The sequence below is a fragment of the Typopeltis vanoorti genome, chromosome 6 (assembly GCF_054136105.1).
Source record: "Typopeltis vanoorti isolate ZY-2024b chromosome 6, IOZ_Tvanoo_1.0, whole genome shotgun sequence".
NCBI classification, from domain to species: domain Eukaryota; kingdom Metazoa; phylum Arthropoda; class Arachnida; order Uropygi; family Thelyphonidae; genus Typopeltis; species Typopeltis vanoorti.
Genome location: NC_143554.1, coordinates 56,924,683 through 56,950,532, shown reverse-complemented (window position 1 = coordinate 56,950,532; position 25,850 = coordinate 56,924,683). Strand labels below are relative to the sequence as shown.

Genomic DNA, 25,850 nt, shown 5'->3' with positions numbered 1-25,850 from the left:
CATAATCTGTGTATTTTAGTCTACAGTTCACATCTGAAAGCTGCTCAACTTTTATTCACTTTAAAACTTTCTTACATGTTATTCTTTTCAGTGCGAAATTCAATTTTATCCTGCTCAAGACTAAATAGTGATCATTTCCAATTTCAAATCCTTTGTACACTCTGGTATCCTGCACCAGGGAGAAAACATCACTATCAACAATAACATAGTCAATGAGACTTTTTATTCCTTGTATCTTCTCTCCATGTGAATTTGTGCACATTTTTATGTTGGAACATGGTGTTAGTAATAACCAGTCCATGTCCTGAGCAGAAATCCAACAGGTATTTGCCATTATTATTAGCTTTGCTCTTTTCCCCAGATTTTCCCAAAATATTTTCGTATGTCTGACAATCACTTCCTACTCTGCTATTTAGATCCCCAACAAGAACCATCTTTTCCTTTTTCATGGTGTCAGTAGCTTTCTCTAGAGCCTCAAAAACTTCTTCCACTTCTACCTTAGTAGAGCCCTCTGTAGGACCATAGGCACAAATAAATCTCGTAGTCCAGTTTCCCATTCTGATATTTGCCCACATCAATCTACTTGAGATTGCCTGCCATTCAAGAAGATTAGCCTCGTATTTAGTGTTGAATACTATGGCAACTCCTTCTTTTCCTTGATTGTCATTGCCTGAATATAACATTTTGTATTTATTGCTCAGAAAGAGATCACCGGTTTTTGTCTTTTTTTGTTTCAGTTACCCCTATTATGTCGATCTGGTACTTATCTAATTCCTCAGCTAGCTCCATTTCTTTGCCATTCAGGCTTCTTATGTTGATAGTACTGATCTTCAACTCTGGTGATATTGAGTTGGGGTGTGTTTTAGGGTTTGTTCCAGTAGCTGACTTTTCGCTGTTCGCTCTGGTTCCCTGGGGAAAACAAAGGGGGCCATGTTTAACCGGGCGATGCCCCAGCAGGCATGAAATTCTGTCATGTTGTACCATCATTTTGTATTTTAGTTTAAGCCAATAAGAATACAATTTGGTCGGCTAAATCCCAAATTGCCAGCCCATCCTGTTCGTTCAGTATCCAGGTAGATATCCAACAGGGTGCACCACGAGAAGGTGAGGATTGGACATTAGGTCAAAAGCCCTGGTCGGTTCTCTGTATTCCTTTAAAGCTATGTGGAATATCCTCTCAGTTGTGCTGCTTTGACTCTTAATCACCCCACGATAGAAACATAAGATCCGATAATGTTGGAGTCTTGACAAGTAACAGACCGATTTGGAGGAAAATTGTAGATAGGAAGTTAGTAATGATATAAATTTTTCATGTGGTACTATGATATCCTGTACACCCCTTGAGGGTACATGACAGGAATTTGATGATGAGATGAAATTGCTTTCTTTTTTTTTTTTTTTTTTTTTCCCCATAGAAGTGATTTAAGACATGGTACAGAAGATGTCTGAAAATGATCATGTATCTTTAATAAATAAAAATTTTCTTTGTGTCTCAGATGAAATACAATTATTTAACATATTTGCTTTAACATTGGTAGTTATGCAGGATAAAAATTAGCAACAGTATTTAACAGAAGCTTAAAAATTGTCCAGGTCCATGAATGAAATAAAACTCTGGTATATTGGAGGTATTGAGTGACCCAGATATACATCTGAGTTGACATATTTGCCTGACTTGTGAACCAGCACAAAATTGTTCAGGCCCTGTATAATGTCTACATAATTTTATCATCAGCAGTCTGGCTTGGGATAAGAAATACTGATCTAAGTTAAGAAAGTTTGAGAAGTTTGCATTCATTTTCTTATTTTGCTCCATAGATACACAGTCAATGTGCACTATAGTGAATGCCACTATAATGAACAACAGAAAAGATGTAGTATAAGTCCCATAGAACCAATGCTATTTTAAGCTCACTATTGCAGACAGTAGGAGCACATGATTATGAACTGAATTTCCTCACAAAGGATGTTGCAAACATACCAGAAAATGCAGCTTTTAAGTAGAAAGTACCATACAAAATTTATTCATGTCTTGTATCAGTAAATAAAGTAAATATAAATAGATAATATGGATAAAATAGTAAATAAATCAGTAAATGAAGAAAATGGTGAAACATTGAACATTAGCTACATAACACAAAGGATGGCAGGAATTAAATGTAAGGCACACAAAATGACAACATGAAAAGTGGAAATGCAAACAATAATGGAAGGCAAAAAAAAAAAAAGGAAACTGAAACCAAATCAACATTTACATTAATGTCACCTACCTGAAATATTCATAATGAATATGAACATTTCAGGTAGGTGACATTAATTAAAATCCAAAATAACTTATGCAGTCAGTCAAGTTTATAATTGGTTACCTCATTCAAATAGGGAAGGAGGGGACATAAGTGCTGAACAGTTAACTCTGTTAGTTAGCCTAAGGGCAGAGATTGGCTCATCTTGTGCGAGCAAGTCATCTTAATTGAACAGAGTGCTAATCATTAGGTTTCTGTCCTGTCATCAATGTATAATTTCCCACCTTTTTTTTTTCCCTCTCCCTCTGGAGAGTGTCATTTAATTGATGAAATTCACTGTAGTAAATCTTGTACAATAATAAACGATTTCTCTTGGTTCTATGGATTCTCTGTAGTGAAATTCTATTGAATAATAATAATAATCTGAATTCTTTTTCCTTTTTTTTTTTTAAATGCGATTTCCACCCACGGAAGGTTGTATACCTGTCATACACTAGTACTGTGGATGGGCTATGGATTAAATAATTTGGATACCCTGCTATAAAAACCAAACAACTTTTCCAGGCTACTTTGGGCCTTCAATAAGCATGATGGACTGTGATGATATTTCAGATTGAGTAGCTCACCTGTTCTTTGTTTGTTATATATATAACAACTTATATAATCTTATCATCATCTATATATAATCTTATATATAACAACTTGTTACCATGATATCATAACATCAACATGCCAGTAATGGTTATGCATTTGCCAAAAATTCTGCAAGAAATAATTTTTTCTCTCTGAATTGAATATTCATCAAGATTGTCATATGAATGTCAGAAAACTTGCTCTAAAGCTGTAATGTTCAAGAACAACACATTTTGAACTCAAGTTTGTATAGATTTTTCAGAGGGCCACCACAATGTTAGGCCTAATGTTTTTCAAAGGAGTTATTACTACTAATAAGACTTGAGCCTGTCACGACATGTCAGAATTTGTATGACTATACCAAGAAATTTTCTGTGTACACATATAAAAGCTGTTCATAATCATATACATTTACTCTTAGCTAACATCCTTGTATACCATAATGTTATGCTTTTTTTCAAAGGAGGCTATTGGTAGTAATAAAACTTGTCTATTAGTGCATGTCAGAATTTCAGTGGCTGTGCCAAAACAAAAGCATGACTTTTCCACACACACACACACAAAAAAAAAAAAAAAAAAAAAACTTAATAGTCATACATATACTTTTAGCTACTATATACACACACACACACACACACACACACTTAGCTATCATCTAAGATTTTTGCAGGTGAGTTTATTAACAAGGTCAAGTATAGTAAGACTTTATATAATAAAGAACAAAACCTAATCTGGAATGCTGGTCTATATGCTACTCACCAGACTGTCCATGAAATTTTGAAGTTTAATTTGATATCATCTCGGATCCAGGCTTTGTTCCAACATGCGTTCAGTGTATTGGTGTTAAGAAAACTTTATCCAGAATAAAACTAGACATTTCTGGTTTTAAAGAGCCTCCATAGCTCAGTCAGTTTTGGCAATGCCCTTTTGGTTGGAATGACCTGGGTTCATAACTCAACAGACATACGGGACAGAAGAACAAACACAATCAATAACCATATTATGTTATTCAGGTAGAATTAACTGCCCTTCGGAGCATTAATTAGGTTTTTAGTAAAGTCAGGTTATTTGGCCTTGGAGGCCACTGAGCCTACATTTTTATTCAAAAATGGGCATTACTTTAAGCTTGCTTTTGTAATACTATTCATCAAAGAAAGAAATAACTATATTTAGTTTACAATTTACCTGTGAACACAGCAGTGGGACTGGATGGCATATCAGCCCATGTACTACGTGAATGTGTAAGAGAATTGGCATTGCCTTTGACAAAGTTGTTCAATCTGAGTCTCACCTCTGGCAGGTAATACTATTCATCAAAGAAAGAAATAACTATATTTAGTTTACAATTTACCTGTGAACACAGCAGTGGGACTGGATGGCATATCAGCCCATGTACTACGTGAATGTGTAAGAGAATTGGCATTGCCTCTGACAAAGTTGTTCAATCTGAGTCTCACCTCTGGCAGGGTTCCAAGAGAGTGGAAAGAGGGTAAGATTGCATAAAGAAGGCTCCAAGACAGAGGTCTTGGACCTCTAACAAACTACAGACCAATTAATATATCAGGAGTGGTTAAAGTATTGGAAAAGTTGGTGAAAGGTAAAATACAATAGTTGGTGGATAAGGATGCAATACTCTATAGTAGGCAGCATGGCTTTATAAAGGGTAGTTCCTGTCTTAGTAACCTACTCACATTTTATAATAAACTGACAGCAGAATTGGATTAAGGTAATGACTACTCCATGATACTGCTCGACTTTGCCAAGGCATTTGACAGAATACCACATGGAAAACTATTACAAAAACTAGAGCAAATGAGAATGGATATGAGGCTAGTAGCATGGGTGGGAGGGAGGGGGGGGGTGGCTGATGAACAGATACCAGAGAGTAGCATATGGTGGAATGGAATTTAAGTGACCGATGGTAACTAGTGGAGCACCTCAGGGTTTGGTACTAGGGCCACTACCCTTTAATTTGTATATCTGAATATAATATCCTATACTTATTATTTACTAAGATCTCACCTTATTCACATTTTTATCTTCTTTGTTTCAGTAATGCCAATTATTTCCAAGTGCTACTTTTCTAGTTCTTCTACAAGCTCAGCTTCCTTTCCACTAATTATTATTATTATTATTAAGAGAGAGAGAGACTTCCAAGGAGTCATGAACTCATTGACGGAGGCCACATACTGTAGTATGTGTATTGTATGTGTATGTATTGTAGTATGTGGCCTCCTAAAAAATCCATCAACTGAATTCTTGTATAACTCTTTCAGAAGTTTGTACATCTCAATCATATCACCCCTCTTTCTCCTGTTTGCTAGTATCTGCAGTCTACAAATTCTCAATCTGTCTTTAATCAGTATTCCACAATCCTGACATCATTTTTGACACTCTCCTTTACACTCTCTCCACTGTATCAACGAAAATCAGGAGACGACCTGTGCACAATAGTCCAGGTGAAGTCTTATCAAGGCCTTGTAAAGAGGCAAAATGACATCTTTACATGTGAAAGTTTATTTCAGTTGCAGTTATCTTTTGAGTTGTATTTGCAGTCTTGCTACATAGTCCAAGAACTTCAACTTGCTATCTACTGACACTCCAAGATCCCTAGCCTGAGCAGTTCTTCTAGCATAATCCCACCAATATAATATGACATTGGATATCTAATCATGCAAAGTGCATTGAACTGACACCCATTTTCCCATGCCCACAATTCCAGCCTGTTCTAATGATTCTGTAAGTACTGCAAATCAGCAGCAAATGGCTATATGTTGCCTGTCAAATCCTTCCCAATGACAGATTGAATAACAGTGGACCAAAGGCCGATCCTTGTAAGGTAACTAGTGGTACACCACATCTCCTGTATACCACTTTTTTGATATGTCAGTCAGCCATCCTCTTATTCAAGTTAATATTTTATAATCCAAACCCATATTCTCCAATTTATGCAACAGTCTTCCATGCTGTATTGTCAAAAGTAAAATCCAAAACTATCATGGTGTATCCATTCCCCTTGTCTAGTTTAATAGTAACATTATTATAGAATGTGAGCAAGTTGCTAAAACATGACCTTCTCTTAGTAAATCCATGCTGTTCATTGCAAAGTACATTCACTGTCCACCCGTTTCCAAATGGGAGCCCTAACCAATTTTTCCAAAACTTTTGCCTCCATTCCTGAGATACTGACTGGTCAATAGTTGGATACATCAGTCTTTGAACTACCCTTTTGCAATGGGATTACCATATATTTCTTCCGTTCCTGCAGAATTTTTCCTGTTCTGAGACTCAAATTATATAGCCTGGTCAAAGGAATATCGGAATGAGTGCTAAAAGGAACAGCTATTCCTTTTAGCACTCATTCCGATATGGGAGCCCTGACCAATTTTTCCAAAACTTTTGCCTCCATTCCTGAGATACTGACTGGTCAATAGTTGGATACATCAGTCTTTGAACTACTCTTTTGCAATGGGATTACCATATATTTCTTCCGTTCCTGCAGAATTTTTCCTGTTCTGAGACTCAAATTATATAGCCTGGTCAAAGGAATAGCCAATTCAGCTATTCCTTTTAGCACTCATTCCGATATCCCATCTGTTCCTAATGCTGAATTCTTATTCAGTTTGTGCAGCAGCTCTAACATCTCCTACCTCCTCTTCATACACCTGAGTTTCTTTATTCAGTGAAAAGGTAGCAGTGAACTCAATGCGACACATACACCAGGTTGATAGCTTTTAGCAAAATGGGCAGTCATGTTGAACAACCTCTTCTGTCACACTCACACCATCTACATTCAGAAGAGTTATTCTTTCATATTAATAATTTCTTTTACTTGCATATTGATAGAGTTCTTGGTGGTTGCCTTTAGCTTCCAGAGCCACTTTCGTTTCATACTCAGACGTTGCTTTTTGTACAAGAGTTGACTCTTCCGGACTGCTGCTTATAATTTTCATAATGGACATCATCCTTATGCACACGGTATTCCTTCTATCCATTTCTTAAATCTCTTGCTTAATAAGACTGCACATCCATTTGACTCCTACTGTATTTATTCTTCGAACTCTTGGGGCTCATTCTGATATTGCATCATATAAATACTTTTTAAATGCTTCCTATGCACTGTCATTATTCTTCCCATCCAGCAACCAATAAGATTCTGTTGAGCTCGGTCGGTCAAGTTTCCTGTTTCTTAGTTCAGCAAGTAACTTTTTCTGAATGTAACATTCATAAACGTAGTCACTTCCCAAGTGAGTACAACTTGTTATTGATGTTGAGCTTGAATCTGTTACCATAGCTGACTTTTTACTGCTCACCCTGGCTCCTTGACGAAAAGAGTGGTAGCCTTGTTTAATCAGGCGATGCCCTAGCCAGTATGAAATCTCATGATGTTGCACCATCATTTTATTTGGGGTTTAAGCCAGAGAGTACATTTTGGTTGGCTAAGTCCCAAATTGTCAGACCATCCTTGTTCGTACTCAGTGTATACCTACTAATGGGGTACACCACATGAAGAAGGTAAGGATGGCACATTTGGTCAGAATCTCCAGTCCATTCTCTGCATTTCTTAAAGTGATGCGGAGGTCTCCTTGCAGTTATTTGGCCTTGATTCTTGAGCAACCTCCAAAAAATTATAAAATAAATTAAAAAAAAAAAAAAAAAAACATTATTTTTGAATGCTATATGAGCAGACTGTCAATCTATAGTATACTGCAATTTATTTGCAAGTATTTAAGATTTTTATTTATTTTTCAATTGTCATATTTCTTTTCTTTCAGAATGTTCATCAAATAACAAAAATTGCCTACAGCAGGTAAGAAATTCTAATGGTTGTTTTTGTTTTGTTGTATTCTTGTGACATTCTTGTGATAAGACAATAATTGGTTATTGTCTTATCTCCCCCCCCCCTTCCTCACTTCACACTTTTCTGTGTCATTGTACAGTCTTCTCTGTTTCTATTCCTACCTACTTCTTTTCTTGTATTATGAGTTTGGGTATGTACCAAACAAACAAACAAAAAAAAATTTAAATGTTAGTAGTAATGTTTTAAAAGAATTCATATAAATATAAGAAGAGAAAAATGAATGTTACACTTAACTCCTCTGTTATGAATCACTGGCCTTTTCTTTCCTTTTGAAATTACCATCTGTGAGGAAGTATTATGTGTCTTCATTTGCATATGTTTACCATCATGCACTGCACATACAGCTACCATGTCACTTGAGAAATTTAAATAGCCTTCAGTGTGATGTCATTTGGTAAGCATGAAGATTTCCCTATGTAATAGCATATTGGTTTCTATCACATTTTGTTTGTTGTAAGGTTTTATTCAGTCAGTAGATTATTTATATGTAATAATTCAGTAATTACTTACATGTATATTTCTATGAATATGCTTCATTTTTACATTCCTCATGTTCAAATCAAGAATATTGCAGATCAGGAATTCTAAAATGTTTAAATTCTGATACAAAATAGATCTTGAATGTAAGAGATTCCACAGTAAGTAGTCATTACCATGATAACTCTGTTTGGCGAATTCAGTTAATTTAAATTAATTAAAAAGTTTGTTTTTTTTTATCTGTGTGTACAGGTTAAGACTTTTCAAGCTTGTGTTATTTAGTTGAACAAAAAAAAGGACCACTTAAAAACTTCCTCTCTTTTTTTTTTTTTTTTAAATCTTGGATGAGTTTTTAGATTCCATTTGTTCAATTCCCCCTCTCCCCATGGAGAAAGGAACAAACTTTTAGATTTTATCTAAATGGCTAGATTTATGACACTGAAATTTTGTATATAGCTTTCTCTTATCATAACTTCAAATTTTTCAGGTGATACATGACTGGTTCACTTTTCTCACTCTTCAACTAAAGTTGTAAATTTTATCTAAACATAGCTGTACAGTGTTCATGAAATTTGGTATATATCTTCTTCTTGTCATGACTGAAAGCAGCATAGGGATTTGATTGGATTTTTCTGTATCCCACATTCCCAACCAACTGCTTACATACTTCATCTAAACAGTAGGAGATAAAGCCACCAAATTTATGTTGCTTCTTCATGTCATAACTTAAAGCATCATAACGATTTTTTTGAGTCTCCCTTTCCCAGAGATTCAACCATACTAAATGCTCCCAGATTTTACCTAAATAATAACTGGGGACTACCAGAATTGGATTATAATTTCCTCATACCATAAATTACAGCAATTTTTTTAAAATTAGAATAAAATAAAGTTCTGCCATATATAGCACAACACGACATTGCTCCCTTTGATTGGAAAAGGCCTGGGTTGATTCTCATCATGAGGAGAGGAATCTTTATATGGGCCTATTTTGAAGGTGTGTTGGCTAATCTTATACAGAGGTAGGGTTCTTTCTCCCAGAAACTAGAGTTTTTCATCTTGTATACAAGCAAATCACCTACTTCTCTCTAACCAACAGCCTGGCAGTTCAAATCTTGCTGTGTGTGTGTGTGTGGATGTTTGTGATTGTCTTTAAGTAGGAGACCATCTTACATACTGAATGCTTGAACTGTCTTGAAAAAGTTCTATGTTTGGTTTGTAGACTAAACAACGTTAAAAATTAAATTTTAAAAAATGCAATTAATAAAAAAATAGAAAATCATTAGCCCACTCACATTACTATAAGCTTGTGATATTTTGTGAGTGGGAATCACATTTAAAAAAAAAAAAAGAAAACAGATAAAAATGCTGTTGGTCAATGGTAGATTGCATTGTGTGTAGATAGTGGATAGAATGGTGCTGTTGTGTGTAGATGGAGGATTAAGAGTGGAGACAGTTGAGTAAATTGTTGTGTGAATGAAGTTGCTACTGCCGTTGTGGAGCAGGCCATGAATAACAGCATTGGTTCCTGTAGTGCATGTGCTGTATCAAGACACATGGATGTGCCTTACACAACTGTCTGAAAAATTCTGTGGAAGATTCTGCATTTCTACCCATTTAAGATAATCCTGACACAGGAGTTGTGCCCACAGGACTCTGAAAGTTGACTGACATCCATGATTTTGTGGGGAGATAAGGCTCACTTTCACTTGAATGGAGCTGTGAATACCCACAGTTACTAGGTATGAGCTATGCAAAACCCGCATGCAATCAAACAAGCTCCTTTTCATTTACCCAGTTACTGTGTGGTGTGAGTTTGCAATTTCATTTATCATTGGACAATTCTTCTTTGAGGACATTTGCCAGTTGGGTCCCGTGACCTTCTCAGTTACTGGCTAAAGGTATTGTATTGTATTACATCATGATAATTTTGTTTTGCCACAGGTACAGCAGCACCTCTGCATGGATTCAGCCATTTTCATGAGGAATAGGGCCAGTACACATCAGTTGATCCTTACAGGAGGTTCTTTGCAATTTTGCTGCGTTTCAGTGCTGGCTCTAGGGTTTTCTCAAAGACATGGTTTATTTGGATCATCCTGATAACTTGCCAGCACTGAAAGGCAGCATAATATGGTATGTGCACAATATCAGTCATGGCTAGCTGCATTCTGCCATTGAACACACACTGTGCAAAAGGATGCAGTTTGTGGCATACCAGGAAGGGCAGCGCTTTGAATAGTACAGCCTGTGAATTCATAATGAAAGTGAATAAAAATGTGTTATTTATTCTTGTCTCTTTCTGCTTCTTAAACTTGCAGAAAATTACCACATCTACATTCATTGCATCATACAGCACACCCTGTGGTGAATTTTGGAACTTTTTTCTCAGATATTGCTAATGTATTCCTGCAAAGTCTCGCAGTATTTGGATCACTGCATGGCACTTCAGATGGCCTTAAACAGGGATACTTTAATTTTGATCACCCTTACTTTAGCAATTCTAAATTAATTATATTAAAAAGATTGACTGCTAGTATATTTTATATTTATGCCACATATTAGTATTAATTATATATTAAAACAAATGCTTAAAAAATATTTTCCTTAAAATGTTTTAGAACCACCCTAAAAATAGATTTTTAGAGAATGAACCCTAAAAAAAATATGGATTCTTAATTAATTTGTTGATGAATATCATTGGACTATGACAAAGACTTTGACAGCATTCTACATAAGAACCCTGATTAAGACATGACATGAAATGATGCTTACCTAGTGAGATGAATAAGAAACTGGTTGACAGGTTACATGACAGGCAGTGTTCAGAGGAAAATGTTCTAAGAGCCAAGTAGTTAGTATGAAGCATTGTAGGGTTCAGTGATGAATCCTTATTTAATATATTCATAAATGATTTAGGATTTTTTGTAGAGTATGACTTCTCTTTCTGCTGACACAAAGTTAGATACAATAGTCAATTGTTTGGATGACCACAGTTCTTTATAGAAGGAAAAGATCAGAAGGCTAGAATAGGGAAATGGTGTTTACAATTTAATGTAAACAAATTTAAATACATGCAATTTGGTAAGAAGGTAGTATTAAATGGATATAAATTGAACAGACAGGTATTAGAAAGAGTTAATGGGTACAAGAATTTGGTTATTTTTGGTATTTATAAGATAACTAATAAAACTAAGCAGATTGTAGGTTTAGTTTAAAAAGTTCACTTGTAGCAAAACAGAAATTATGATACCATTATGCAGTCTCTGGGCATGAAAATATTTGATTATAGCTTACAGCTTTACTTAGAGCCTCCACTCAGTAATAATGACAAGATGTCCTTTGCCTGGGATGTGAAGAACCTTTATGAAGTTGTTTCAACTGAAGGTGAGCTAGCTGGTCTCATAAGATGGTGACAGGGTTGTTCATCCTACAAGGAAAACATACTGCCAGGAAATACATGAAACTGACATATGCATCAAATAATGTAGATGGTTCCCCCCCCCCCCCCTGATTTTTAATGGATGTTAAGAGAATCAATGGTATTCACTAAGTGTGTGGCAAGAATGCATAAGAAATAAATTATACAGCCAATGCAACTAACTAGTTATCAAACAAGAAATGTTTTTAGGAGGAGACTTACTTAAAGTACATAAATTAGTTTGTTGAATATGGAAGATGAATAGCAGGGGGTTTGTTGCACTATGGCTACACTAGGATATAAGACTACCCAAAAACAAAATAAATATGATGATGTGGACTTTGAAACAACCTCCTCAGAACACACAGAACACTTCACATGAAACACTACAATCCACTAATTGTGGAAATTCAAAAGAACTAATATTGTATTATGCTCCCTACTAAACTAGATTACTAGTTCACATTTAAAGTCATCTTCAATAAAAATTGTGCCTTAACCTCTCTACTTGCTGTGGTGGATGAAATAGTGATACCAAATTGCACTTCTTATCCATGTTATTCAATAGGTGTTACAGAATTGTATCCAGATTTTGCTGGACGTCTATAGACGTCATGGCTGGTTCGGGTGTTAATAGTTGAAATATTTTACTTCAAAAGGTTCTCCATTGAGAATGCAGCTAATGTTTTCCAAGTTCTTGCCTATTTTCATAGTTTGTCTCTTTAGTGCTAATTTTCATGCCAAATTTGTTATAGAATTTGTATTTCATGCCAAATTTGTTATAAAATTTGTATGTACAGAATTGCAGGTACTCAATGGTGTATATTGAATACCTGCAATTCTGATATCAGGTTTAATGCCACTTTCCTTCATAACATGATCCATAAAGATAATGAATCACAGTTGATATAGCATGCAATCTTGTCATATAACCAATTTTACACCAAACTATATTTGCATTCCTCCTTTAGTTCTAACAGAATGGCTGCTTTATCATTCACTTGTTGTGAACTGATTGGTTTACTACCTCTGCCAGGTCTAACTTAAAATGATTTCATTTCTTCAAAACAACTAATCATTTGTTGCAGAGCACATGAATTTAGTGGCCCTTTTCGACATTTGTTCAGGCAGTGAAATTCAGAGCAAAGCATATTGGGACAAATTAATTATAGTGCCATTGCTGTAGACAGTATCGACAACTGGAATGAAGGGGGGAAAATACAGTGTCCATCTTTTTAAAACCCTCCTGGCACTTGGTGGTACATTTGGAACTATTCCCCCCCCCCCCCCCCAAGATATTACTTCTGCATGATGCACAATGTATTCCTGCAAAACTTTGCAGCATTTGGATCACTGGATTTTGCTCCACAAGGTCTTAAACAGGGATACTTTAATTTTGATCACCCTGTATAAGGCTCACATAGCCCCTTTAAGAGCTTGGTGAAATCTATATTTCATTAAGCTTTTGCTAACTAGATATTATTTTAGATATAATTTTTTCAAGTTTATTTGTTTATGAAACTGTTTGTCTTTACTTGAATGTAACTTTCATTTCATAAGATTAATGGCAGGCTTAAATTCATTGTCCATGGAAACCTTTGACAGTGACTACTGCTTTGAGTAAAAGTTTGAATCTTGTTGCTTATTTAGGCTCCATAAGCATTTAGTTTGTCAGCATGTTGAAAATAAAATTTTAAAGAGAATCAGGAAACAAACAGGCTGAATAAATAGCCCTGGAAGCTTTTTATAGTTAAATAAACATGCTTTCATTAACATAATTGTTGTTAGACTGGAGATTAATTATTCTTGTTTTCACAGTTTTAAATGCCTCTCATCATGCATGTGTTCTTTGGTTGGTTTCTCTATCATGTTAGGCAAGCACTACCATCTAATTATGAGAGTAACTCACTTTCCACTGAAAAGCCCTTTTATCCCAGACTCGTCCCACGATGAGTCTCTGACTTCATGGAGGTCAGATGTCAAAAAATCAAATAACGCCTTTTTATTCCTGTGTAGGGAGTAGGCGAGGCCATTTTAGCCCTATCTAACTTTTGGAGACTGAGTGGGTAGTTCAATTTCCACTGGTACTCAATCAGAGATAGCTGGCCCAAGACTATCACTAACTAAGTGGCACGCAGTAAAGAGAGACAGCTAAACAGGTGCCGCTATCTTGTGGTCCCTAACACAATATATTTAATGTCTGAAATAATGTGAGTTCTACGGTTGATTTTCTTGTTTATGGGATGAAAAATCAGAGTTTCCGGGAGAAAAAACCCGTTTGCCTGTGCCAGAGATAGACTAATTCGGGAACCGGTTGAAAAAAAGCTTAGAAAAATTTCTTCTAGTCGCCAACTAGATTTGAAAGCAAGTCTTCCTTCGTGCAGTCAAGTGCTGTGGTGTGCAAATGCCACATCCACTGAGCTACACAAGCTCTAGGAGGTCAGATGTTAATAATAATATTTTTGCAAATATATTTAAAAAATATATTTTAACAAATTTTTGATTACACACAGTTATCTAAACACCGAGATTTTAAAAATGGAAATTACCCAGCACAGCTAATAAATTATGCCAACAAAACAGCAAAAACTTGTCAAAACAATCCAACCAAAACAAACTTCCCAACACAAAAATAATCATCAAACTGCCATACATCCAGAACACATACAAAGCCTACAAATACATTTTCAAACAAATAGACTATAAGCTGGTGTTCACCACAAACCAAAAATTGGTAACACTTCTAAAACCTACTAAATTTCACACACACACACACACACACACACACACACACAAAGAAATACTAGATTGTGATTGTGATGTCACCTAACAGGTTCTCCTATCAGATCTTTGTGGGCAAGACTATAAGAACACTTCCGTGACTGCAACATCTCAATTCCAGAACATTTAAACAATAAAAAATGCAACAACCAAAAGCAAAACAGAATACAAAATGCAGGAAAAAACAGAAGGTGCTGTCCATGCCCTTGAACAGAAACATACCCCACAAATCGACAAAACCAAATAGTAGACATACATGAAAACAAAACAATGCTTAAGATATTGGAAACGATTGCCATAAAATGTGACAAAAACTCAATAAATGCCCACCGGCCCTACATAATTTCGGAGAGTTGGAAGTTCCATAACATAAAAACTAGGTCATCCAACCAATAGAACACAACACAGAGACACCAAAGACAGAAACACCAAGCCAGCATGACATAGACTTCACTTCTCCCACTAGCTCCAAAGATGACGCACTGTTGAAACGGCTCACACCCCATTTTTCCACCCCTGATCTTATCCATTAATATCTTTTTCCTTCCCCAAAAATTTCTATGTTCATCCCCATCCCAAAGTATTCTCTATCCACCCTTAATTTTTTAAAAAATATAAAACAACCTGGGTTTTTCAAAATAATTCACATACTCTTGCTTCACTGATAATTCTCCCACATCTCTCAAACCCCACTTTTCCGACCCCCCCCCTCTTCCATTCGGTCATATCCCCTTTCTTCAACAATGAATGTATATTACCATATGCAGGGATGCCACTGAAAAAGAAGACAGCCAGCAACATCCCACAAAGGTATGTCTGGTTGTTTTCTTCCTATATACAGTTTGGCCTCTTTTTATGCGGTAGATACATTCCACAGAAAACTGCATATAAAAAAATCGCACAAAAAAGGCCTAACTTAAGTTGAAAAATTAGGGATACGTTCCATAATTTTCTAAAACCGCATAAAACCGAAGCAATAAATCGCATAAAAAAAGTTTATGAAAATTCAGGAAATTAAGAATGCCTAAGTTTGTTTTAAAGCTTTATTCATTAAATTTTATTGAAAAGTAACAATTTTTTTTTTTTTTTCTTTTTACATTTTGTCATCGAGCCTGTGTAGCTCAGTGGATGTGGCGTTTGCATACCACGGCGCTTGGCTGCACAAAGGAAGACTTGGTTTTGAGTCTAGTTGGCGACTAGAGGAAATTTTTCTAAGCCTTTTTTCGACCGGTTCCCGAGTTACTCGATCTCTGGCACGGGCAAGCAGGTTTTTCGTCCCGTAAACTCAAGAAAATCGACCGTAGAACCCACATTATTTCAGACATTAAAAATATATTGTGTTAGGGACCACAAGATGGCGACACTTGTTGAGTAGTCTCTCTTCACTGCGTACCGCTTAATTAGTGATATTCTTGGGCCATCTATCTCTGATTTGGTACCAGTGGAGATTGAACTGCCCACTCAGTCTCCAAAAGTTAGATAGGGCTAAATGGCCTCGCCTACTCCTCGTATACGGGAATATAAAAGGCGTTAGCTGATTTTTTTTTTTTTACATTTTGTCATCAGAATTATTATCACTATTAGACAATATTCGGCAACGTTTGCGAACTGGTGCAAAATCACTTTCATCACCAGAAGAGATAGTCAGTGCATCAGATCTGTATGGTAAAGGCAATGATTCTTCACAAACAGAATTAGCTTCACCCTCGTTCTGTGCTTATTTTTTTTCTTCTGACAATGTAATCAGTGATTAAACTTTGCGATGATGATTTCACTAATTTTTTATACAGCTCATGATATCGAGACATACAGTTCTTCAGCTCACGTTGGAATTTGAAGGCTCGTTCAGAATTTGTGTCATTAACAAGAAAATGATTTTCCAATTTATTACACAGTTCATATGTAGATATCCTTTACACAAATATTTCAGTTACCAGCAGTAATGCACTTCAGAAATATTAAACTCAACATCGCATATGGGAGCTTGACCTCTTTATGCTGTGGAATGATGAGACAAGCGCATGCAGGACCTTTTATATCCATGTTTAGTACTGAACTTTAGCTGAATAATCTGATACATATTAATACATCATTCAGTATAAAATGTAGAAAGAATTTTTTTTTTTTTTCAGTATGAAGAATGACTTGGTACAATTCGTTAAAACTGGGATCTGTTTTACCTGTTAAAGAGGCGATATCACTTGTTTATGCTAGTTGGTTTGAATCTCTTAACCTGTTAAGTTAAAAAATGTCTCATCCTCACAGAGTGAGTTTTTTGACTCATGCAAAAGAAAAAAGATTAAATGATTCTAGAGGTATTCCAATTAGGAGATCAACCATTCATTTGACTAAAACACTTTTTTTTTTTAAGTTATTTTAAAAGTTCAATACCATACGTAAATTGCTCTGATGCAGAGACTTTTATTACACTCTTGCACATCTATCTTGAGTTGGTCTATTTCATAAAGCTATTTTGTGGTGTTTTTACACATTAAACATTTCTTTTCTAGCTACTTTTTTGTCATCAGAAGAGGGCACACTAACTGGAAAATGTCTTGCAGTCAAATGTAGTGGATCAGGTGCTATATATCTCTGTTGGTCACTTGAGCAGTTATTCAGATGTGACTGTATCAAGGCCTTATAAAGAGGAATGATAATTTTCCTCTGCTTGTATGTTCTTCAGTAACCAATAATTCTATGAGCTATCTTTGGTCACCCTTGTAGTATGCTCCCTAAATTTCCTATCCTCCCTCCATCCCTGGTTTCATCAGTTTTTTGGGGTACCCTTTCATTAATGTGGTATACAGCTTGTAATCTTTTCATCTCAATGCTTTAACTTTGCACTTTTTCCAAATTAGACTGGTACTCATCTTCTGCCCATATACTATCAGTCTGTTTAAATCATCCTGCAATCTCTCTTATAATAACTATTATGCTACTCAAGTTTGCCTCATGGCCAACTGAATATTTTCCTTCAAATTATTTCTTGTATCATTTATTTTCAGATTAAACAACAGTGGTTGGTCTAAGCACAGAACCTCGCAGTACACAACTAGTCCCCTTTCTCTGGGATTCTGCCTCCCTATATACTACTACTCTTTGATATCTATCCATCAGCCACACTTGTATCCACATCACCAGCTCCATATTCATTTCCATTTGTTCTAATTTCCATAACATCCAGCAGCAACATGTGGCCATTCTCTTTCTCTAACTCAGTTGTCACTATTATAAAAAGTTAATTTACTAAGGTGACCTATTCTTAATAGAACCATCCTGTCCCTACGTATCATATTTTTATCCATCCATTCTTGAATTCTCTCTCTTTTCCAGTACCTTTTACCAACATGCCAAAAATTTTGATTGGTCTGAAATATGCTACTGTAGTCTTGGAGCCTCCTTTATTGTGTGGAGCTATTGATGACTTGACCAGAGCTGGTAAAGTCCCAGGTAGGACTTTGTTTATACATTTTCATCAGAAGCAGCCCAATTGTTTTGCACCTTCTTGTCATAAGAAAGCTTATCTCATTTAATTTCACAGCCATATTTGCATTGACATTTGACAATATCCTAAGTACTTCTGGTTCATCAACCTGTAATTCATATCAGTTGGTGTTACAGCAGTATCCTCACTTGGATAATAGACCCTTGCATAGTGGTCACTCAGTAATTCAAGCATTATGTGTACTTCCATCGCCATGTTATCATCCATCAACACTCCTACCATAGTCATTCTTCTTACTTGCAGCATAAAAGAATTCTCTGGGATTTCCCTTGGCCTGCTCAATTAATTTTTCTCATCTGTTTTTGCCTTCCTTACCATACTGGTCACCTTTCTTGCTTGTGGTGCTCATGAGCTTGCTGATCACTTTTCTTCTTATATTCCCCACAACATTTTTTTTTTTTTTTTCAGCTGTTTTATAATACTACTCATTCATCTAACTCCCTTGCTTTATTCTCCTAACTAGGATATACAGCCTGATATTGCTTCTTTCAGATATCCCTTGACCATCTCCCATGCACTGCTAACATCCTGTGCATTCTTATGTCATTTTGAATGAAATAATCCAAATCCTTTTCTTTAGAACTGAAGAAATATGGGATCCAAAACTTGAAGAGTTGGACAAATTAAAAGTCTCAAGACAGATTCCTTCGATATATATTCTTTTATGTAAAGATCCACTAGAACCACAAGAGAATGGGTAAGTGGTTTTATCTTTCAATTCTTTATTCATTATTTTTATTTATTATTATATTTTTTTTGCAGAGCTGAATTATCATTATTGTTATCCATTTTCATTTCCATTACATTTAAGAAATGCATGTTGGAAATCTCTGCTTCTAGTCATTTATATAGTATTGAATTCGGAATTGTCATTTAACCAGACTTAATATATGCATATGCTTTTAGAATAATGACATTATAATATGCTGTAAACAGATATTGCTTAACCAAAAAAATTGTCTTAGAACATAAATTTAACTCATGTTTATGATTTTATGAGCATTCCACAATAAACAATATTTGTATTGTATATTTATAGTGTATCTGCTCTCCAGCCAAAAGGCTGCGGATTTGGGTCCTGCTGTGGGCATGGATGTTTTGATTGTCTTTGAAAATACGTGGTGGCAGTGTGGTTGGGCTATTGGTGGCATTGGTGTAGATCAGTGGTTCCCAACCTTTTTCCACTTGTGTACCCCCTTTTAAACCCATTTCTATAAATTGTACCCCTTGTTTTTAAAATAGCTGTTTTTAAACGTGGTGGCGGTAGGTGGCATTGGTGTAGATCAGTGGTTCCCAACCTTTTTCCACTTTTAAACCCATTTCTATAAATTGTACCCCTTGTTTTTAAATACTGACAGTTTTGTTCAGTGCCTCAAAAAATGCAAGATACAGTCTTAAATCCATTTTTCTGCCATTACTGATTATTTTTCGTGTACTCCTGAAAATGGCCCAGCACATAGCCCTGGGGGGGGCAGGCACGCATACCACCAGTTGGGAACCGATGGTGTAGATGATGATTGTAGTTGTGGTTCGTTGTAGTTGGTGAATTGAGTGGTGGAGACAGAGTTCTAGAGTATAATAATATAACAGCATACATTTTATCCAGTATCTTGAGGACACTTGACATTAACATGTCACACCAGGCAGACAAATTATCGTGTTTGCACTTACCCATGGTGTGGAACATAAAAAAAATTGTCTTGCTTTTTTGCACATTGGGCATGCCAATGATGAATTGTGACATGCACTAGTCATTGAAACCAATACTTAGCAGAGAAGTAATCTAATATCTTGTGTGTGTGTATATAAAATATATGGTGTGGTTTTTCAGCTGAAAGTGAGTTGGGTCTCATTGAGAGGTAGGAGGGTTTCCCCTTCCAATAAACTTGAATTTTTTATCCTGCAAATCAGCTAGAAGAATACATGTGTTTAATGGATATAATACACTAGTTTGTACCCTTGGTTGCTACAGCTGTAATTCCAAACAATCTACTCTTAATTCTGTGGACCAGCCTTCTCCATGGAGCATTCCCCATGGAATACAACCTTTAACTATCCTTTTACAGTTAAACTGCTGACTCACCAAACCAACTACTCCACCACAGATTTAATGTTTGCATTCATGTTTAAATTAAGGTCATCAGATAAAGGAAAGGGTATTTATAGTTTTCATCACTGCCATTCAAGAAGTTTGTCTTCATGCAAGATAAACTTCTTGAATAGCAGGCAGTTTCAGGTGGAGTGGTGTGGGTAGATTTCAAAATGGGAAACTGGACAGAGAGGGTAGCTGACATAATGAAAAAGGAAAAATTTTTTTGTGGAGAACTAACAGCGGTACAGGAAACAAATAACATGCAGATATAGCAATGCTGTGGGAAAATTTGGAACAAAGAGCAAAGTATCTGCTGTCTTTCTGTTCAGGACAAGAACCAGTCGTTACAAATGCCATTTTCCAACATAATGATGTAGGTAAATTCACATGGAGAGAGAACACATAAGAAATAAGTGTCACTGACTGTGTTATTGCTTATAAGTGATATCTTCATGCTGGTTCACAACATGAGTATAAGGAGAGGGTTCAAAGAGGAAAAGGAATGACCATTTAGTTTTCAGTAGAATAAAAATGAATATCATGTGAGAAGAAAATATATCCAAAGGTTGTAAAAAAAAATCAAAGTTGAGTAGCTTTCGGAAGTTAACTGTAGACTGAAATAAACAATGGTGACTCCCACCCATGAATGGTTTTTGTAAACCTGTAGTACATTTCTACATGGTGGCCTAAGGAGTTAGTTTCTATTTTTATTAATTTTATATATTTTCTTTTTGCTTTTTTTTTTTTAAGTGGGATGGTGGTATTACATTATGTGATGAAATTCATCTGCCACTTAAAGACAATTGCAAACTTTCATGCCCACACTGGCACTTGAACTTGCAGCCCTCTTGGTTGGAGAGCAGACCACTCTGCTATCCAGTCTGGCAAGGGAAAGGAAAGTTGTTTGCAAGGAAAAAAGGAAATCATAAACTCCTGGCAAGTAAGTCAAGCAGATACCCTTATCTGCAAAAGTAACAAAATTATTATTATTATTATTACACACAGGCACCTCCGTGGAGCTCCATAGACTCATCATGGGAGGTCCGTTACACGTTAATCACCAATTATGAACACTTAAACAATAGCTGTCATATTTCGCTTTGAAATCATTCACCAACAAATCACACACAGACTCTGGCAATCTATTCCACTCATTCACCACTCTCTCTAAGGAAAAAATGTAGTCCTAACTCCCTTGCTAACTACACACTTACTCAATTTCTATGGATGACATCTAGTTTTCCTTGCATTATTCATGTACTGAAATATTTTATCCACATCAATCCTATAAACCTCCCTAAGCAACTTATGTCTCGACTTTATCATATCCTCCTTTATCTGCTGATCAACCAACTTCTGTAACCCACAGATTTTCAATCTCTGCTCATATGGAGCATCACACTATCTTGCCACCATCTTAGTTACTCACCTCTGAATCTGCTCCACGTCTCCAAGAAACTTAGATGACCAAATTTGTGTGTGATAATCCAGATGAGGCCTTATTAAAGCCTTGCAAAGAAGAATAATAACCTTCTTATCTCTACATGTCAGTTCTTCAATAACCAGGTAAGCCTATGAGCTGTTTACAGTATGCTCTCTGAATTTCAACTCCCTATCCACCAACACCCCAAACCCTGGCTTCATCAAGTTACTGGAGTACACTCACATCAATATGGTAAACAGCTGGTAATCTTTTCACTCCAAAATGCATACCTTTCACTTTGCTACATTAAATTGGCATCCATTCTTTGCTCACACTGTCAGTTTATTTAAATAATTCTGTAAAATATCAACATCTTTATTGACCATTTCTCTACCTAATTTTGCATCATGCAAACAACCAACTGTTTCCCATCAGTGAACAAATTAAATAGTAGTGGTATGCTACAGGACTGTAGCACTGCTAGTCACAGGCCTTCTACAGGAATGTGCACCCTTCACAAAGCCATGCTGTTCTCCATGCACTATCTCAATCCTGTCCACCCATTCCTGAATTTTTTCTTTAACCAACCTCTCCAATACTTCCACTGTATGACCACCACTTCTGAAATGCTAATTGATATATAATTAGCTACTTTAGTCTTGGAACCACCTTTATGCAGTGGTACTATTTTTACCTCCTTCCATTCCCTTGAGACTCTATCAAGCTGAGACTCAGATTAAACAATCTAGTCAAAGGGACTACCAATTGCCTAGCACATTCTTGTAATAAATAAGCTGATATCCCATCCAAACTCATAGCTGTATTGACATCCAGATTCTGTAATATTTGAAGAACATCCATTTACCACTTTCCATGCACTACTAACATCTTTTCTCTGAAGTATATCTTCCTATGGTACCACTCCAAGCAGTTTTCTATGTTTCTTATAGTTCCCAGCCTTGTAATTCCACATTAAACCCTTTTTTTTATTGAAAATTTCACATGCTTGGCCATCTCCCAGGTCAAAATTAAATGATTGTTCTTGCTGATTGGCAGCAATGTATCCAACTATGTTATACAGAAATCTGCACAAAAGAAATGGAATTTATGCACAAAGCTGCATAAATTCCATTTCCTTATGCTCATATGACCTTTCGTCCTTTCAATCTATATCCCCCCTAATTAAAGTTGTCATCATCAAATTCGTGATATGTACCCTTAAGGGTGTACCGGATATGATAGTACTACATGAAAAACTTGCATCATTACTAACTTCCTACCTACAATTTCCCTCCAAATCAATCTGTCACCTATCAAGATAATAATAAATTTAGTTTAATCCTTTATCCAAGTGTGTGCAAACAAAGTTTGCGCCTGAAAGTATCTTCAGGACTGAGGTAAGGTGGTCACCTATCAAGACTCCAACATTATCAGATGTTATAAGGCACTTTTTACTGTATCAATCCACCTATATATTGATCTTTGTCTGGGTTGTTTTCCTGCCCACCTGGCAGAGAACACTTGCTTTGCTAATCTTTCCTTTCCTAATTAGTCACCCATAATAATTACCCACCTTCAACGTATTGAATTTATTTGCTGATACATATTGCTCATATCATCCTTTGCATTCACTGGCCTATACCAGCAGCCAACCAAATACTTTGTCATGTTAGTTGTATCTCACACCAGACAGTTTTCCATTTCTGATTTCTTATTGTACCAGCAGTGTTTCAGGCTGCAACGTATCTGATAATCAGTAATACCCTCTTCCAATCCCACTTCTATGCCTATAATTACATTATCCTTAGTCATCCACATCTATTAATGAAAATTAATATTCATACCTGAAGCAGTCTGAAAGATTATGAAATAAACAGTGATAGAAAAGATTCAAGAGAAGTGCAGTCAAGAGTGAATATCAATTCTGGACGTAATAATAATAAAAAAAAAGTTTCAAAAATGTGGCTGTGTATGATATTCATCCAAAAATGCTATATTGCTTAATTCAGAAAGTCTAGTCAGAAGGTAAATTTTGGGATAGTTGAGAAATAGGTAAGATTTATGTAGGCATACTTGAGAAAGCTGCATAGGTTAAGAAAATTTGGGAGAATCAGATTTTTACCTTAAGCCAGTTCGGCAACCATGAAAATATGGCAAGGATCTATATTTAACTTTTATAGGTCTGGAAAGACAGATAACGTGCCAAGAGAAAAGATGGAACATTATTTATTTATATATATATATAGGGGTGCTTAAGGGTCAAAGCTGTATAACTGAGAGGAGACCTCCACATAGCCTTTAAAGGAATGTGGAGAACCGACCAGGGCTTCTGACTTAATGTCCAATCCTCACCTTCTCATGGTGCACCCTGTTTGGTATCTGCCTGGATACTGAACGAACAAGGATGGGCTGGCAATTTGGAATTTAGCCGACCAAATTGTATTCTTATTGGCTTAAACCAATATAGAAAATGATGGTACAACATGACAAAATTTCATGCTAGCTGGGGCATCGCCCGGTTAAACAAGATCCCCGTTGTTTTCGCCAGGGAAGCAGGGCGAAAAGCGAAAAGTCAGCTACTGGAACAAATCCTAAAACTTACCCCAACTCAACATCACCAGAGTTCAAGATCAATACTATCAACATAAGAAGCCAGAATGGCAAAGAAATGGAGCTAGCTGAAGAATTAGATAAGTACCAGATCGACATAATAGGGGTGACTGAAACAAAAAAGACAAAAACTGTTGAGATCTTTCTGAGCAATAAATACAAAATGTTATATTCTGGAAATGACAATCAAGGAAAAGAAGGAGTAGCCATAGTATTCAACACAAAATACGAGGCTAATCTTCTTGAATGGCAGGCAGTCTCAAGTAGAGTAATGTGGGCAAAAATCAGAATGGGGAAATGGACAATGAGACTTACTTGTGCCTATGGTCCCACAGAAGATTCCACTAAGGTAGAAGTGGAGGAATTTTTTGATGCTTTAGAAAAAGCAACTGACACAATGAAAAATGAAACGTTGGTCCTTGTTGGGGATCTAAATAGCAGAGTAGGAAATGATTGTCAGACATACAAAAATATTTTGGGAAAATGTGGAGAAAAGAGCAAAACTAAATAATAATGGCAAATACCAAATACAAAAACTTTTTTGTGTCAATTATGTATTGCATTTTTTGCCTGTAATTCTCAGTTTTTTGTAACTTCAATTTTTATTACTGTATTCTACCTTTAGTGGGTACCTAAAGAAGGCTGTAAAAGGCTGAAACTAGTTGTATCATTTTCATTAAAACTTCATATTTTATCTCGGTTTAAGTCATTAAATATTTATTCTTTAAAATGTACCATTACAACTGAGTAGAAGCTCACGAATACATATATATATAAAACTATGTAGGTACACATATAAATTCCAACCAACTGGTATGGAATAGTTTCCAAGGAAAGCTGAAAATTGCATAAAGTCCTAAAGTCAAGGTATGCTGGAAACTAAGTAGGCTGAATATGTGCCATCCAAATTCTTGGAATTTTTATGCCACCATTATTGTTGAGATTAGGGTGGTGAATCAGAATTTCACAGGCTTCTTTAAATTTTCGTTCATACCAGGTTTTTGTATGATGTAAATAGCAGGTACTTTTCCAATCAATTTGGTGTAGGGTATTGAGAACATGATCTGAGAGGCCTGCTTCACCAAAATTTTTATATTTATTGTTATAATGTGTCTTTAGTGTTCTTTTTGACATATAGGGATTGAAGTCCAGTTTCACTAATATAAGGTAAGTTACAGGTGCAGTAGATGCAATAAACTCCAGGATGTGCCAATGGGAGGAAGAGGTCCTTAGAGGAGTTGAATATGTTTTTTAATTTTATAGGTGGTAAAAGTGGCATTGAGATTATAATGGTGTAGGATTTCATTGATTTTTTCTGATAACCCTTTAATGCAGGGGTCACCAAAGTCATGTGCCCGTCAACCCCTCAAGCGTTTCTTGACTTTTTATTGACCCCCTATATTTTACTATTACGTAATTATAATAGGACAAGCAAAAAAAGACACTTATGTGAGTTTTTAGATTGTTTATTTTATAGTTACAGTGTTTATTGTATGTATAATATAGTCTATATTATTATATTACTATTACTACTACTATTACTATCACTAGTAATATCACTGGTATTACTAGTGATATTAATAAACTACTGGTATTACTACCAGCGCTGCTCAACTCTTCAACATAGAGAAGTTTAGTTTGTGAATGAATAACGACTGAATTATAATGTGTATGTTGATGAATCTTAGAACATTAACGCTCACTTGTATGTTGTTGCGCAAAAATGAGACTGGGATCGAATACTTGTAAGTATCAGTAAATAAGAACCACGCACGTGTTGCAATCTCGCTCCCATTGTGCCGGCCGG

General features: G+C 35.8%; 1 protein-coding gene across 3 annotated transcripts in view; it reads left to right on the top strand.

Annotated features, from left to right (window-relative positions):
• The window catches only part of Rpp25 (ribonuclease P protein subunit Rpp25), a 148,709-nt gene that overhangs the window by 96,749 nt on the left and 26,110 nt on the right, over window positions 1-25,850 (top strand). For all 3 annotated transcript variants that reach the window (XM_090394839.1, XM_090394838.1, XM_090394840.1), the window contains exons 4-5: window positions 7,652-7,686; window positions 18,499-18,615. In XM_090394839.1, coding sequence (XP_090250965.1) covers window positions 7,652-7,686; window positions 18,499-18,615 — 152 coding nt within the window. The remainder of the gene's footprint in view (window positions 1-7,651; window positions 7,687-18,498; window positions 18,616-25,850) is intronic.